Here is a 17,469-nt window from a genome sequence, read left to right as displayed (position 1 = left end):
ATTGGTCTCAGCGTTAAGCTCGTGTCACAATAACTGATGAATTTTGGGTGCTTTTAACACTGGTTTAAGGTGATGCCACGATTCTGCCATGTGACTATTGGGGCAGAGGGTAGGGAGGGCTGGTGGAAATACCAGGTAAGAATTTTCCTCCGTTTAAACTTGTGCTAAAGAAGCTACCTGTGGTGTAACTCCTTATGAATTAGTGTTTTCTGACTCTTTAGTGGAATTCTTCACCCACTTGGTCAGTCTTGCATTCTTTACTGTCAGTGGATGTACACCCTATTTTTGCCTCCACCCCGTCCTGTGCCCTCTTCCCATCCCCACGATGTGCTGTTTCTGGAATACTGGCTTTGGCTTGGTTCTCTGAATGTTTTGCAACTTGGATTGTCTATCTGGCTTTGGGCACCCTACTGACCGTGGACTTCAGCTACACTTAACGTTACGGTTCTTGGAAAGGGGAAGTGGGTGGCAGGCTTGTTGCTGTTGGTGTAAAACTGTGGTTTTTTCTTTCTCTTTTTCTTTTTTTTTTTCATGAAAGTCTGGGAAGAAAGCTGTGAAAGCGGTCCTGTGGGTGTCAGCGGATGGACTCAGAGTGGTAGATGAGAAAACAAAGGTTAGATTTCCCTCAACGGAGGTTTTCTATCTCTCTATAATAATGTATTTGTGCTCTAACTTTAAATGGGCACCAGTCTTTATATTGATGCAAATAATGGTATTTGATAGGAAGACTGAAGCGTGCAGTACTTCAATTGTTTCTTGCTTTGTACCCAGATGTATACCTGCTGTTTGCTTTTTCCCCCAGTTAATTCCATGCTACTCTCAGGACAGAAGAGCAACAAGGCTGTGGAAGGGGCTGGAGGGCAAATCAAATGAGGAACAGCTGAGGGAGCTGGGGGTGTTTAGTCTGGAGAAGAGGAGGCTGAGGGGAGACCTTATCACCGCCTACAACTACCTGACAAGAGGTTGTAGAGAGGTGGGCGATGGTCTCTTCAGCCAGGTGACAGGAGACAGGACAAGGGGAAATGGCACGAAGCTGCCCCAGGGCAGGGTCAGATTAGATGTTAGGAGAAAGTTCTTCCCTGAAAGAGTTGTCAGGGCCTGGAACAGGCTGCCCAGGGAGGGGTTGAGTCACCAACCCTGGGTGTGTTTAACAGACGGGTAGATGAGGTACTTAGGGATAGGGTTTAGCCTAGGCAGGAATGGTTGGACCTGATGATCTTAAAGGTCTTTTCCACCTTGTGATTCTGTGACATGTTTCGTAAAAGGGGGTGGGTAGCACAAGCTCAGAGGATTTTTTGTTGCATTTACTGAAGAACCACTTTTTTCCTCTTGAGTTCTGTGGGCATCGAACTTGTCGAGTCCCTTGACTCAGTCTGCACCGCTGTAGAAGGCTGCCTTGATGACACAGGAGCAAACTCATGCTGATGTAGTCTAGAATGCGTCCAGCCCCTCGAGTGGGTCTGAGTGACCAGGATTTAGCTTCTAAAACTGCAACAGAGAGGAAATGAATTGGGGGGTTGTGCGTTCAGACTCAAGCTAGACAGTAACAGAGTTAACTGAGTATCAAATTCAGTTATTCCTAGTACGGAAGCTGCTGGTTTGAAGTGGAAAACTGGTGCATTCGTGGCATCTTTCTGAATTGTTTTATACTTTTATTTGTTGTGAAACAGAACAGCATTTTCCACCAAGGCACCTGTCTGCAAGGAACAGCAAAGGGTTCTTGGTTTTATGTAGATGCAGGCAATTAGAAAGGAGAGTTTTGGGCTCGCCTCTCCAGACATACGAGTGGTTTAAAAGCTGGCATGGCTGTCAAAGCAATTTTTATTCTCATTAGTCTGAGATAAATCAGCTTTACGTTCATGTCATTTAACCCTGGCTTTGTCAGTCTCAAAGCTGATTGCTGCCAGCCATCACTGAGAAGCAGGTAGAGATAATTCAGAACCCCCTGAAGCAGGACTGCTGGCCAGATACCTGCTCTGTGGCTGGACTTCTCCAGGGCTGCTGGTGGGAACTGAGCTGTAACTCATCAGCACTAAAGTCTCTGTCTCTTATGAAGTCAGTTTCTAACACAAACACACTGATGGAGATGAACTCAGCCCGCTGATTGCCTTGTTTAAAAACAATAATGCAGGTGTTATTTTTAGAAATCTTACTGCTGATGTAGCTAATATTTAAAAATTGAATTTTAATGAGTTGTGCAGACCCCGGAGGAAGTTAAAAGTATAGGGCCTAGAAAGAGAATATACCATTGCCTCCTGGTGGATGAGGACATTAGCACAGGTGCCAGCCAAAAGAGACAATGGTGAAAAGAACATCCAAAAAATAACTGTAAATGAAGACAGCAGCGTTCTTAAACAATGCTGTCTCCCTTTCAGAGGCACTTCTCCCATCGGTCTGGGGAACAGACGAGGGATGTTTGATAGTGCCAGTGGCGCTGGCCGATCAGCTTTTGCTTTTTATCTAGCAGCTGCTAGACCTTTCATGCTTGCAGGCCTCTCCCATAAGTTTCATTGTTGTGTTTTAACCACAGTAAATGTTTTTTTGATTGCAAGGCTGTAGGAGCTATGCTAAAAGTAAACTAAATCAAGAAAAATGTGAGCTCCATAATCTAGAGGAGAGGTCTTGGGAATTGTTGGGGTCCCTAAATTCTCAAGTGGTGCCTTGGCACGCTGCTACTGAAGGTGGCTGGTGGAAAATGTCCTCCGTCCTTTTTGTTTCATCCTGGGAATAGATTCTGAAAGATGAAGCCATTGACAGATTATAGTCACGTTGGGTTATCATGGCTTCAGTATAACTCATCTTCTTGCGGTTAACACTGAAAATGACGTGTTCAAGTGTTTCTCCATGTTTCCTCACATCTCTTTGTGTGTGTGTGTGGAATTATTTTCCTCTAGGACCTTATAGTTGATCAGACAATAGAGAAGGTTTCTTTCTGCGCACCAGACAGGAACTTTGACCGGGCATTTTCATACATCTGTCGAGATGGCACAACGAGGCGCTGGATATGCCACTGCTTTATGGCCGTAAAGGACACGGTAAGTGTGATGATGGCGGGGGGAACGGGGGGTGGAATGTCCAGTTTTTTCCAGCTCCTACCTGGGAGGTATGCTCAGAAAAATTACCTACCCAGTGTAATGCAGTATGTTTTGACTTCAGCTAAAATATTACTTGGTCCTTGAACATTATTTTAGTTCCAGTTCTTTATATCTGAATTATTTGCTGTCCTTCTGTGGTGTCACTTTGTGGAGAGAACCAGTGCCCAGCGTGTGTATAAATGGAATGCAGTCAGCCTCAGATATCTCTAGCAGAAGATCTAAAAATAGCCAGAAGATATTCTCATCTGAAAATGTATACAGCCAAAAACTGAAACAGCAATGACAGTTTTTCCAGGATAAAGTCATAGTGAGTAAATACAGACTGGGTATGAATGCAGCCTCCTGTATGTGAATGTTGTATTGAATGGAAAGCCAGCTGGATGTTAAGGGATGGAGCTAAACTGTGTTAGATTAGCATCCTCTCTGCTTCTGAGGGACAGAGGTTTTACCAGCAGACAGTAAGTTGCCTCCGTTAGCACCCTTCTGTGTAGACTTACCTGTGGTGTTTAACTCCTTGATCTAGCCTTTTCCTCCCTACGCTCCTTGTTGAATCCTGCCTGGATTACAGACAGCTCGTGAAGCTTCACGTGGATTCAGAGCGGTCATACTTGGCAATTTATCCTTTCTCTGTGAAGAGAAACAGTGAAGTTAGAAATTCCCAGTTAAACTTCCATTAGAGCTGGAGCATTCCTGTTTTCCTTAGTGAACATCCACAGGTCAGCTCGCTCACAGGTTACAATGGGGGAGTTGAGCACCTCGTAGGAATGGTGCCTCTGACTCAGCTGTAGCTGCCACATTAGCTGGATTGCTGGACTTGTTCTGACTTGAGTTGCCTTTTCCTTGCTGCAGTTCCAGCCCGTGGATCCTTCTGTCCCTGCTGGTTAGTAATGGAAGCGCTTGTCAGACGGCACCCTTAGTGCTAAGTCCTGCCTGTGGCCAGGGCCACGACCAGGTGTCAGTAGTCAGCACTGTACTTCTAATCTTCACGCTTACACGAAAGCAGTGCCCCGACAGTGGCTCTCTGAGCCCTCTGTGAACTTGCTCCACCTGAGAACAGCATCTATCTGTCCTTCAGGGCTGAGACCTGCTGAAGGTGGCTTCACAAGAGCTTCTTCATGCGCAGCTGTATCCAGAGGCAAGGGATCTGTGTGGGCACGTTATCACACCAGTGTCTTAGCAGCTGAACTAGAGATAATCCACTGATCTCTTTTCATTTCTGGGTGACCTTCTTGAACGCTGCTTGTGCATTAGTAGTTGGGAGTCCTTATATACTGGGTTTAATTTTAGAGCCATAGAAGAGGTGGCCAATTACAGTAGTTCTTGTTAATGCTTTAATTAGATTCCCCTTGTAAAGGCAGGTTATCACTTCGCAATGCTTGAAGAGTGTCTGTTTCTGTTCCAGTTACTCTATGATGCAATGTTGTCTTATACAGGGGGAAAGGTTGAGTCATGCCGTGGGCTGCGCATTTGCAGCGTGCCTGGAGCGCAAGCAGAAGCGGGAGAAGGAGTGTGGAGTGACTGCCACCTTTGATGCCAGCAGAACCACATTCACCAGAGAGGGGTCATTCAGGGTCACTACAGCTACCGAACAAGCGGAGAGAGAGGAAATTATGAGACAGATGCCAGATACTAAAGGTACAGGGTGCAACTCTACACGATCAGCCGTAGCCAGCAAAACCAGTGCTGCGGTGGGTTGGATCCTGGGCAAGGATTGAGGCTTAACGTCCTTGCAACATTCCCTCTCTTGAATCCCAGTATGTACCGACCGTATTCCCAGACACTCACAACACAGAAAATGTTCCCAGGTTCACTGGCAGCTTGTTTTCCCAGATCTCCTCCAGAAAAACCATGAGTGGCTTCCACTGTGGAAGCTTCTCCTGCTCAGTGTTGGCAGGCGGCTTCACACAGAGATCCCCACGGGTACCATGCTAAAAGGCCCTATCAGAGGGACGTTATAAAAATGGAGTAGCTTTGCCAGACACGAAGCACTCAGTTTTTGTAGCTTAAGGTAAACGAACAGAAAATGATGTGTGTTTTTCTTGGAAAATAATATTTTATTTTGATTTTTAAGGCGAGTTACAAAGTGTATGTATAGAGATACATTGCATGAGGGAAGAGCAGAGCTACCAAAAAATAACTATTATAAATATTGCCTGTAGCCCTCTTTACCATGGATTTAAACTTCTGTGGCAGAGGGTTCCATAGCAAGTTTTATGCTGCCACTTGATTGCAAAACTTTAATCTTCGTTTTCATCATCCATCTGCCAAAATGTGCCATCAGAACGTGCCAAATGAAGCTTAAACACAAGGCCTTTGTTACTTGAGGGCATGACTCAAACCCTTGACTCAATGAAGGTGTGTGAAATCCTTTCCAAGAAAGACTGATTAGAAAAGTTTCACTTGAATGAGCAGCTGCAGCTCATGGGTACTGAAGCTTGCAAGACAACGTGATTAGTTCTTCCTACCATCCCTGCTCCTCAGAAATCTCTAGTGTGGCTCCTCTCTTTACCAGATTCCTAGTTATTCTGTTGATGTGTCAACAAAAAATAATTGTTTTTTCCTAAAATATGTGGAGTCCAGGTAAAATGAGAGTTCAGACTGGAAGAGTGAGATTTCCCCCCTTCTCTTCCTGTGTTGATGAGTTGTGTCTGTTGTCCCCAAAGCCAAGTCACTTATGACATGAACTGAGTGTTTTCCTACAGTTGAAAAAAACCCCACTGCTATTCTAGCCTTAGGTGTCGTGATTTAAACTCGACTTAATCGTACATTAGGCCTGGTTGACAGCAGCATTGTAGTGCTGTGCAGAACCCTGCGAAACGAAGCAGCTGGCTTTAAGTTGGAGGAGCTTCCGCTGCAACTAACTAGTAGCTGGGTAGTAGCGTTACAAATTCAGCTGAAGATGAGACAGGGGAACTCGATGTAAAGGTGGTTGGCGTTAGCAAGGCCTGCCAGCTCCGGGGCTGGACCTGCCCTGCAGCGCACTTCCACCTCTCTGCAGTGTCTTTCCTGGAGGAGCTGGGGAGCTGCACCCGGAGCACTGAATGCAGCCAAACCTGTTGAGTGCCGCTGCTGCTGCCTTTGGCTTGCCAGAGCTTGTGCAGGGCGTGTGGCTGCTGCTGCTGATTCTGCAGGGGGAAGGAGGGGGGGGCTTTTAAAAGAAGGCCCTAGAGCTGGGTTCTGTTCCCTGCCACCGCTGCTGAGCTATGCCACCCTCAGTAACTTCATACAGCTCATAGCAATGCTCTGGCCTCCGTGTGGGGCAAAGGAAAGGACTCAAGCACAAAATACACTTTTCAGTCTTGATCATAATGGAATTGTGGGTATTTCTAGAGTTGGAGCCTCGAAAGAGTACTAGCTGGGAGCTAGAAAGAGTGCATAGGTAGGGCCATTGTGGGCTGTCCTCAAGGAGCTTTGCTTTGGAGACTGGATGTATGCAGAGTGACACAGTTGAAGACAACAAAGGTGTATGGAAATGATTGTTCTGCTGTGGTATTCAAAGCTTGTTTGGAAGAGTGCTAGTTAATTCCCACCGTTTCTCTTTACAGAAGGGATTAGGAGTGTAGGGGCAGGCAATTGAACACTACTTGGCGTTGCTCTTCTAACCTCACCCTGTTTCCTCCAGCAGTTGAAACGGAAGTGAAAGCAGCAGCACCAGGTGCTGCAACAAACAGTACTGCCCCCTCCTCTGGCTCGCCAACCTCTCCTACTGCTGAAGCTGCTGCCTCTCTGGATAAAGAAATGAGCAATCCCCACGCTATTCCACGGAGACATGCCCCTATAGAACAGCTTGCCAGGCAAGGCTCTTTCAGGGGCTTCCCTGCCCTTAGCCAAAAGATGTCTCCTTTTAAACGCCAGTTGTCTTTGCGAATAAATGAGCTGCCTTCAACAGTGCAAAGGAAGACTGATTTTCCCATGAAAAACTCAGGTAAAACTAAATGGTTCCAGTGAAACAATACCATAACTTGTCTCTTCCTTTCCTTCTCTGTGGCTTCAAATTAGCTCCTTATTTTCTAGTAAATCCTTCCTGCCTCATGGGGATTGTTCCTTATGACTGAACACCACCAGGTCAGAAAACTGCTGCTTTGGGAATAGGCAAGGATTTTAAACGCCGTATTCACCAGCAGCAGGCAAACAGTGTTAATCACTACATGCAGTATTGGAGCACAGCTTGACATGCTCCAGGAATGAGTGTTGGTGAGTTAGTAGGTGCTGGCTCCTCTTCCCTCTCAATCACTGAACCAGTTCCTCCACTTGACGACAGCATGTTTTGAGAGATGAGTCCCTTCAAGGCCTTAAGAGCTTGTCGTGGGATCCTGTGATGCTGTTCTGCAGTCTGTCCTTCCGCCTGTCTGAACTGTTGGTTTTGAGAGCAATGCAGTGGCTTTTCACCTGGCACGGAAGGAAACTGTACTGTTAGGTGGCACAGCCAGCTGTATCAGTAACGCGTGGCACAGTGTTCACGTGGCGATAGAAGGGTTTTCTAGAGCCTTCCCAACATAAATGCCTGGGGTGCTCAGAATCCCCTTAAGCTGGGCCATCCAGCAGGCCAGCTGTTCCCTGGTTTGGCAGGAGGGCTAGTTTTAGGGTCCTAAGCTTTAAAGTAAAAATTTCTGGGGCAAAGGCAAAACTGACACAAATACCTAGCCTGACTGCTGCTACAGTCCTTGTTCGGTGACCCATGCCTTAAGGGCAGCACGGAGTTCATCAGTTGTAGGGTGATGGTGTGTTGCTCACGAGCATGCTATGCTCGGTGTTCCTCATGATTCACAGTGTTTCTGATCGCACGTCCCCATGCATGCCGCTGCCGGTGCTGCTTACCATCACGCCACAGGCGCTGTAGGACATTATCCCTTCGAGCATCAGTTTTTTGGGCCATGCCCCCCCCCAAATTTTAAATATGGTGAACGTTGTGTCCAGACATCATCTGGGTCTTTGTCTTGTTTGTGCTTCCTTATGCCTGCTCATGGCAGTGCTGTGCAGCGAAGGACTGATGGTCAGTACTTGGGAAAAGCAATGCAATTAGTAATAATGAGAACATCTGGGAAGTCAGCAGTTTTACTCCAGATGTTGCTTTATCCACATTATGCTGATACTTGGGTTAAAAGCATTTTGTTTGAGCATTTGGCTTTTGCTTTTTCTGGTTCTACCACAGGAGCTGGCGATTTCAGCTCCTGCCGAACTGGAACAATCAACATTCTAACTCCAGGCTTCACATTGCTGTCAGCATGTTTAAACCTTCTCTAGTTCCTGTGGAAGGCTGGCATTGGAACACTTAAATCTATCACAAGTATTTTTCATTTCACAGAGTGCCAAATCCTTGATATGTTTAGCGCTTTAATACCAAAAGATTTAGATCTCTACTAAAAGCTATAGAAGCCCCTTGTATTTTCTGAAATGAACATCCTCTTGCACTGACACAGGGAAGCAGGAATAACCGACTTCAAATCTGGAGCGCTCATCCCCGTTCCCTCCTGTCTCAGTCACAGAACACATGACGTGTTCTATTTCAGGCAGGTCTTCAGCACTGATTTTACAAAAAAAGCTGTCATGCAAATGAGTAGCAGGCACATCTAGGACGTAAGGGTACTAAATATATTCCAGTGTCACATTGATGTTTTGTAAATTGTTTCTGTGTCCTTTCAACTTCTAATTTAATGGATTTTTGTTTACATTCTAGTCCCTGAGGTAGAAGGGGAAACGGACAGCATTAGTGCCCTGTGCTCTCAGATCACCAGTGCTTTCAGCACACCCTCAGAAGATCCTTTCTCTTCGGCCCCCATGACAAAACCAGTGACAGTAGTCGCACCGCAGTCTCCTGCCTTTCAAGGTTTGTGATTTCTCTGCGTGCCGTGGTCATGCTGGCTGAGGCTCAAACGCACAGAATGTTGCTTTCCAGTTAACATGTGGTCTTAATTTCTTGTGCAAGTCCTGTTGTCAGTATTTTTGGGGAAAGCATCCTGCTTTATTAATCCTGTCTGTGTAGTTTTCCTGTGGTTTTGTTGTTAACAAAAAGCTCACGCACCTACCACACGATAGTGACCGGTAAAAGGGGCTAGCTTTGAGATGATGTGCCTCCTGAACTGCAAAAACCCCAGTACCAGCGTGGCACAGGAACCAAACCCCGTGGGGGGAAGAGATGATTGTGTGCCACCACACGATGGCTGCTTTTCACACAAACTTTTGGATAAGTCATGGAAAGATGCCTGCTGTAGAACTCCTTGCAGCCGCCAGCTCTCATTTTGCTGATCCCTTTTTACACAAGTTGTGTGAAAAAAGGTTCAGTGTAGTTACTGTTACTTTGCACCTAAAAATACCCCATTCTTCTTTCAAATCCATACTTAATCGCAGAGTAACTTCTGGTGAGCCATATCTCTTATCTGAGAAACCAATAAATCTAATTTCAGTTGGTCACCAGAACTCGTGATGTCACCAGAGACATAAAAATCCACCCTCCCACCCTTCTGTTAACAGGCGCTGGCTTGGTGACTTGGCGTTACCAGCTTGAGCGCCTGTCAGCCCAGTTTGGCTGCGTTACACAAACTGCTGTCCTGTGGAAGTGTCTAAAATCGCTCTGTGTGTTGTTGATAGGTATGACATGGCCCCCCAGTACTCCGGTCGCGTGCATGCCTTGCATGAATTAATTGCACTGATGTTGTCTGCTCCCATTTTAGTTAATGGCACTGCCTCTGCCTTCTGTGTGCTTGCTGCTAAACCATCCCAAGCTGCTGTAGCGTCCACAGCAATGCCAGTTCGTGAAACCAATCCTTGGGCTCATGCTCCTGCTGCTAATACTGGAGCTGCAGCTGTGGTCGCTGGTAAGACTGGAAGTAGATGCGGTGGTGAGAACTTGGCTCAGAAGAGTAATTGTGCCCTTGAGACAATCGCCGATGCCACTTAATGGCAAGCGGAAGGAACGCCAACAAAGGCCGGACATAGTAGCCTTTTGCACGAGTGGATGGAGGGAAGCGATGAACTCGCTGGCTCTGGGGCTGTACACTGGGCTGATACTTACTTTGGCAGCATTTTAGCAAGCGCAGCACTTAACAAAATAGCAATGAACTAGTGTGTGTTTGTGGACGGAGGGGGACTGAGCTGTACCCAAAATCATTTTTTGCATTCTCAGCAGTAAGGTATGTGAACGAGAGAGAGTCAGTTCGTTGCTTAAAGGCTTTAGAGGTTCATTTCTTGTGTTAGCTAAGTCTAGCCTGTCCCTCCAGTCCTTCCCCTATAGCAGTATCGGATGCAGGGTGGTACTGTAACTGGCCATCCCCCATGTGGACATCTATGCTACTAACACCGTTTTTTGTTGTAAGGTCAACTTGAATAGAAACTTTGGTAGTGAAATAGTAGGTTTTACTTGGCCTTGTAGGTGTACCGTGGCCATTTTGAGTAAGTCACTTATCACCACCTACAATGACCTGACAGAAGGTTGTAGAGAGGTGGGCGATGGTGTCTTCAGCCAGGTGACAGGAGACAGGAAAAGGGGAAATGACATGAAGCTGTGCCAGGACAGGGCCAGGTTAGCTGTTAGGAGAAAGTTCTTCCCTGAAAGAGTTGTCAGGGCCTGGAACAGGCTGCCCAGGGAGGGGGTTGAGTCACTGACCCTGGATGTGTTTAACAGACGGGTAGATGAGGTACCATACAGATACGGTTTAGCACAGGACAGGAATGGTTGGACTCGAGGATCTTAAAGGTCTTTTCCGACCTTGTGATTCTGTGCAGTCTTCCCCTATAAAAAAAGCCCTGAGCTCTGCCTCCAACAGTCCCCAACTTAAAAACAACAGCAACTGATCTTTAGACAGTGTTGGACTAGATGGGGCTGACATCAGGCTGCTGAGCAGCTTCTCCAAAGCGCCCAGTAACGCGTACACTGCCAAGCCCTCTCTAGCTGTCCTGGGTGCTTCTCTCATCACATTGGAAACCTGGCAAGGCCCCAGGAGAGGGAAAGGAAACTGAGGAGGGAAGGAAAAGCAGAGTTCAGCTGGTGGGCGATAGTTTTGAAACTGTGGGAAGAATGGGAGCGGTTTTTTTTTAATCCGTGAAGAAAAACTGAGAGTTCTACAATGCTGAGTGTTGAACATTGCAAAAGAGTTTGAGGGGGTTAACAGCCTGAGTTATGTGTGTAAAGAGTAAGGGAAAAGGGAGTGGAGATGCAGGAGGAAAGTAAAGGTGTCATAGTAAGAACAGTTTATGTATTGTATGGTAATGTAATTAGATGGATTGTCTTAAATGCTCGCACACATCAGAGTGAGTACTCCCACTTCAGTGTGTCTGGGGCAGACAAATGAACGATGTGCTGTGAGCTCCCAGTGCCACTGTATTCCTGTCCTTTAGAGGGGAAGGCCTTCATTTGGGAAACAGAGCAAACAAGTCCTAAAGCCAGTTTCACACCACTTTGTGTCCTCACAGTCCACCAGTCCCGAGCTGTATGTTCAGACCCCAGTTAGAGGAACTGGTGGTTATGTCACTTAAGGTCTGAGTGTGGGTGGCAGCTCTTCTGCAGGCCCTGGGCTCAGATTGCAATGAAGAAAAATAAATAAATCTGTGTTTTAATGAAGAAACTTTTCTCTACTCCACTCCAACACTCTTCCAGTGTTGGTGGCAATCTGTCAGCTCTGTCCTTGTGTACATCCTCCAGCCTTGCTAACTGACCCGAGGGCGAGGGTTTGCAGCAATAATGCCTTCTCCATGCTTTCCTCCGCAGGCACAGAATGGAGCAGCACCTCCTCGGCTGCGGCCTCACCGAGTCTCTTCCAAGGAAATCACAGACGTACTCCCTCAGAGGCAGACCGCTGGTTGGAAGAGGTCTCAAAGACTGTCAGAGCCCAGCAGCAGCCAGCCCCAGCCCCAGCGCCACAGCCACTACTACAGCCTCCTCCAGCAGCTTCCCAGCCAGCACCAGCCTTCCCAGTCAGCACCTTCATTGCACCCCAGCCTGTGCCGGTGGGTGTGGTACCGCCCATGCAGCCGGCGTTTATTCCAGCGCAGCCGTACACAGTAGCGAACGGGATGACCTACACAGCCCCAAGCGTCCCTGTGGTGGGAATCACACCTTCCCAGATGGTAGCCAACGTCTTCGGCACCGCAAGCCACGCTCCAGCAGCCCATCCGCACCAGTCGCCCAGCCTCGTCAAACAGCAGACGCTCTCCCAGTACGAGAGCAGCAGTGCTACAACCAGCCCTTTCTTCAGCTCGCCCGCGCAGCACAACGGCTCCGCAGCTTTCAACGGCGTTGAGGGGGGCAAGTGGGCTGCAGAGGACAAACATTCACAGCCTCCCGCGGCTGCTCCCCAGGTAGACCCATTTGAAGCACAGTGGGCAGCACTGGAGAGCAAGGCAAAGCAGCGCACGAATCCCTCTCCGACTAACCCCTTCTCCAGTGATTTACAGAAGACATTTGAGATTGAACTTTGAGCGGTCTGGGGAGGGGTGGGGGTTGGAGAAATTGTACATTAGAATAGAGGGATAAAGGGAGCAGAGGGGACTGTTTCTGATCGGTTTGCTTTGATAATCCCAAAGGTCCCTTCAAATGAAAATGAGTTAGAAAGAGGGAGCAATTCCGGGGGGTATGGGAGGATTGATATAAACATACAGAGAATTTCATGTGCAGTTCTTAGAAGGAACCCTGGAGCCACCTCAGTCTGCATCCCTCCTCATCCCTCCTCCCTTGGGAAGCTGGCAGTCAAACGGAGCAAAGGCACCCTGTCCCGAAGCCTGTTTTGCAGAAACATCGCTCGTCTCACAGAAAGGAAGGCAGATTTGGTACCTGTGGCCTTCTGATGCCCTGCGAGTCCCTGGATGTTCCCACTCAGGGAAAAAAAAATGGGGAGGGGGGTGGGTGGATGTGGGTGGGAGATTGTCACCTGCTTAGCAAAAGCTAGGTTTGTGGAAAAAGTTGAGCTTCCATTTTGCGTAACAAAGTGAATATTATATGTAAAGGATAAAGTAAAGCCAAAATCTTTATTTTTATGCATTTAGAATATTTTAAATAGTTGGATATTAAAAGCTGTATGAGTTGTAAGTAATCTTGCCAAAGGTTAAAAAAAAGAGGGGGGGGCTTGGATGTAAGAAATTGTACATAAGATTGATTTATCTCTGATTCTTATTGTAAGTAATATTGGGGCGGGGGGCGGAAAAGGGGCTCTAGCTTGTTCTCGTATCTGTTCATTGTAAGTAGCATATTGCAACAACAGTCACAACCAGTAAGTCATTATATCGTAGTTTTAAATAAAGGAAATTAAAAAACAGTATTGCCATGGTTGGAAAACCGTGAGGAAAACGTACTGTTTTTTATTGGAATCAAGCTACATATGCTATATAGTATGGGTTTTTTTTCCTTTCATGTATTGCTGCAGTTTCTTTGTCTTAATCTATTGGTTCTAACACTACTGTGACAACTTAACTGTAATCATATCTACATCCTGGGGCTATCTGGGACACCATTTTATGTTTGTCTGTCAGTAGATCTTAGAGGTTTTTAACTTTGGTTTAATTTTTTTTCCCCGCTGACTCATGAAGCCGTGTGGTTACGGCTGCAGCTGGTCCAGGTTCTGCCCCTGGTGAGTTGTGAAAAACCATCTCGTTTTAACTTTACTTTTAAACTTTGGCCTTACAAGCAAATGTAAGTTATATATATTTGTACTGATGATTTATAATCTGCTTTAACAGAAATAAATGTTGGTGGTAGAAGTGCTGTCTGTGAAAGCTTTATTCCTCCCATTTAGTTTTCAGGCTTTCCCCTCTAGGTGCGTATCTATCTTCTGTGTTACTAGGTGGATGGAGGCGAGCCCTGCTTGGCAGGCTAGAGGTTTGGTATCTCAACACTGCTAGGTTTGTACGCTGGGTCAGGTCACCTTGAGCTTCCAAGACTTCCTTGTGACCTATAATTACCTGAAGCCCTGAAAAGGAGGCCTGTACTGAAAAGGGCAGGTTCTGGGTTTTCATGACTCTACCATTGGCTGTTTACATATGAATACGAGGCTGCTGACAGTCAAAAAGGACAACTCTGGTGAGGTTTATTTTCCCACCACCCACAGGAAGACAGTGAATTTTCCCTCCTTTTCTCCTGCTAAGTTGACCCCTGCCCTGTTAGTAGTGCTGTCTCTTACTGCATTCTCATGTGTGCCACAGTGTCAGGTGTGAGGAAAAGTCAGGCTCTGGCACCTGAAGGGAAGCCATGCTTCCTTTCTTTAGCCCTAGCTTCCAGAAGTTACCACACCCAGACAAGCACAGTGAGGCTCACAGTGTAATGGGCAGCGGTTTTCCTTTACCCATTCTTACCTGTTTCAGCAGGGTAGGAGCAGCAGTGACCAACATCCCAACCCTAAAAGCCAACGCTTTTCTTCAGCTTTCCCAAAGTAAGCAAGTAGTTGCAGACATTTCTATCAGCCTATGCGTGTGTTCCTGCCTGCAAGCAGCCTGCCTGTCACCGCAGTGCCCAAAGATCAGCTGAAAATAGCCCCACACAGCCTCACCCTTCCCCTTCCCTGGAGATAACTCCAACCCATTGTTCTGGGAAGAAAGGGACCATTTCGATTCTGGGATCAGAAAAGCAAAGGCTGGGCACAGCAGTTACAGGGCATTCCAGTGAGGGCAGAGCTCCACTTGCCAAACAGAACGAATGTCAGAAGACCCATCAGTTCACTCCTAGTGATGAGGCATATTTAAAGTGGTGAACTGCTGCCCTCCCATCCCATCCCATGGTCCCGGTGGTGCGGCTGAAAGGAGGTCACAGTGACCACTCGCTGACGGAAGGACCCGCCATGTTTCCTGCCCTGCCCAGCGGGCTACTGGGGGCTGTTACAGCTCTCAAGAGGCTTGCAAAAGCACTCCCTGGCCACAGCTTGGAAACCAAACAGCTTACATGAATACTGACTACACAGAACATTTAAATATGCTAAACCCCCCCACCACACCCCTCTGACATAGTAGAGAGGGATACCAGCGAACCGACTGCTTATTCCAGGACAAAAGGGTCTGCTACAGCCCCAGTCAACAGCTAATCGTACCCATGAGCAGGTCCACAGATGGGGACTACCCCGTATGCCTGCCATGGGGGCACTGAGGGGGGCTTCACCAAGCCTAGAATTCAGTCTGTGCTTAGCCCCAGGTCTCAAAAGGCAAGGTTCAGCCTGAATCATAAAATCCTAAAATATCACACACACCAAAGTGCTGGGATCAGCTGTTAAATGCAAAATTACACACACAGGTGGTCTCAGGCCCATCTCATTGTTCTTAAATACCCACTGATATTTACACCCCTTACACTGGCATGCCTGCCATGGATTACAGAGAACAAGCGTCTCCCTCATCAAATCAAACTGGCACAACTGCAAAAGAAGTATTTTTTGCTTTTCTAGCAAGCAGAATCCATCAGGCCACAGAAGGACCCACCTCCCCCCCCAACCCCCCCCAATTGCTGGTCACTGTCACCTATTAGGCCTTTACTGGGCTGCTTCTAGACTTTTCCATTTGGTCACATCTTAAAGCAGCGTGTCCAATCCTGAAGCCATACCTGTGCTGAAGAGAGCGCAATCATTAGGTCTATAATTCTTATTTTTAGGCACAGCTGAACTGATTTACTGGATTTAGACGCCAAACCAGCTTTAGGCTGTCAAGCCTGGGGATTTACACCTATGTATTACTGCTGCCCTGAGTACCATGTCTGGCCAGGGGAATGGTGTGAGCACAGGCCTGAATTAGCTGCCTGCCTTAGAAGCCCTAAATTAAAGTAACATGAGTAGGATAAGGAAAAAAAAAACAAACCACCACCACAAACAAGCCAATCATCCCCCCGCCTCCCCCCCCCCCAACTAAAACATCAACACCACACACCAGCCTACTAGCTTGTAGTTATAGCTATACAAATTATAAGTGGGTGATAGTGCTAATTAATATAATTAACCTATGCAAATTGCAGCAGGGACTCCGGAAAGAGGGGTGGGGGGGGTGCTCTGAGGGCTGATGCTAGGGCACAGCACTATGCTGGAGGCTGTAAAACCGTGCTTTTGCTCAGAAGTTACACTGAGGACACCAAAGGCCACCTCTGGTTTAAGAAATCATTATACAACCTCACCTCCCACCCTTCCAGGCCAGAGGTTTCTTGTTCAGACCTCCCAGGCCTGCTCCTGCCTCCCAGAGTTAGTCCTGAACTGATGGCTGCTCGGCCTCCGCACAGGCCGCGTGCAGAGACGGGCTTTCCGGGAGTTCAGGCGACCAGAGCAGCTCACAGAGAGGTTCATCCTTGCCAGGCAGGTGCTCCTACACGTATTTCTACGCGCACATTACGCGCCTCCCCCAGCTGAAACACAGCACAATGCTACCTACCACTGGGCCCAGCTGTGCACTAACAGCACAGGTCTGGCTTGGAGAAAGACTCGTCTGCCGAGCCTTCCCAGAGGGAGTGATATTCAACCCACAGCACCTCAGGACAGTGTTGGTGTAGTCCTGTAAATCACCCCCAACTTTCAGGAAGGGCTAAAAGTTCTTCTGGTTTGTTTTAAAGCTGTCTGTAAAGCCCTGCTGCTGCATTTCGCTCCAAAGCTGATTAGTCAATAGAAAAATGAAACTGACCCAGCTCGAAATTTGTCTCAGGTCAACTGGAATACACCAGCTGCAGTGACTGACACTACATCTGCAGTGACTGACCAACACTATGGTTCATCCCTAGAGCCTGCAATCTCGTACAACCCGAACACGAATTTTATATTCATCAAGCTGTTTCTCCTGGCCAGTCCTCTGCATTTAGATGGTGAGTGCTCCCCAGGATTACAAATGTTCATTGCTCATTAGTGCTTTGGTCAGGACAGTCCAGGCCCATCTTCAAACACTTCAGAGGTTTTTTTTTTTTCTTTTAAGAGCACTTCTCTCTCATGCTTGTATGAGGAATTGCTCTCTCCCTCTCTCATGCAGGTTATCTTCAAAGTCACAGCATCCTTACCACAGAATCACAGGATCACAGAATCGTAGGGGTTGGAAGGGATCTCAAGAGCTCATTGAGTCCAACCCCCCTGCCAAAGCAGGTTCCCTAGGACAGGTTGCATGGGGAGGCATCCAGATGGATCTTGAATCTCTCCAGAGTGTTCCCAGTGTCATCTTGTTCGGCGAATGACATCAACTACCCTTAAGTGAGGAGATGGGTTAGCTACGGCAAGGCATACGGGGAGGGCAAAACCAGTCTGCAATAAACATGAGGGTGGTGGGTCTCCCACCTTCAAACAGTCGCACCCACCGCACGCTGTTCAGTTTCCTCTCTGAGGTTCCCAGCAGGGCAGAGCTCCCAGCAAGGTCTCATGCAGTAGAAGGACCGAGCTCAGACTTTCAGTCCTGCCATTGGTCACCTGTACATACATTCATGCGGCCACTGCAGCGTGCG

At 47.4% G+C, this 17,469-nt stretch overlaps 1 protein-coding gene across 1 annotated transcript in view; it reads left to right on the top strand.

Annotated features, from left to right (window-relative positions):
• The window catches only part of NUMB (NUMB endocytic adaptor protein), a 70,839-nt gene extending 57,942 nt beyond the window's left edge, over positions 1 to 12,897 (top strand). The window contains exons 5-10 of the mRNA XM_084264066.1: positions 539 to 613; positions 2,895 to 3,035; positions 4,529 to 4,730; positions 6,718 to 7,020; positions 8,773 to 8,922; positions 11,800 to 12,897. Coding sequence (XP_084120192.1) covers positions 539 to 613; positions 2,895 to 3,035; positions 4,529 to 4,730; positions 6,718 to 7,020; positions 8,773 to 8,922; positions 11,800 to 12,509 — 1,581 coding nt within the window. The 3' untranslated portion in view covers positions 12,510 to 12,897. The remainder of the gene's footprint in view (positions 1 to 538; positions 614 to 2,894; positions 3,036 to 4,528; positions 4,731 to 6,717; positions 7,021 to 8,772; positions 8,923 to 11,799) is intronic.
• Positions 12,898 to 17,469: the final 4,572 nt, after the last annotated feature.

This window comes from Gallinula chloropus (assembly GCF_964237585.1).
Source record: "Gallinula chloropus genome assembly, chromosome: 4".
NCBI classification, from domain to species: Eukaryota; Metazoa; Chordata; class Aves; order Gruiformes; family Rallidae; genus Gallinula; species Gallinula chloropus.
This window is presented reverse-complemented; position numbering and strand designations above follow the sequence as displayed.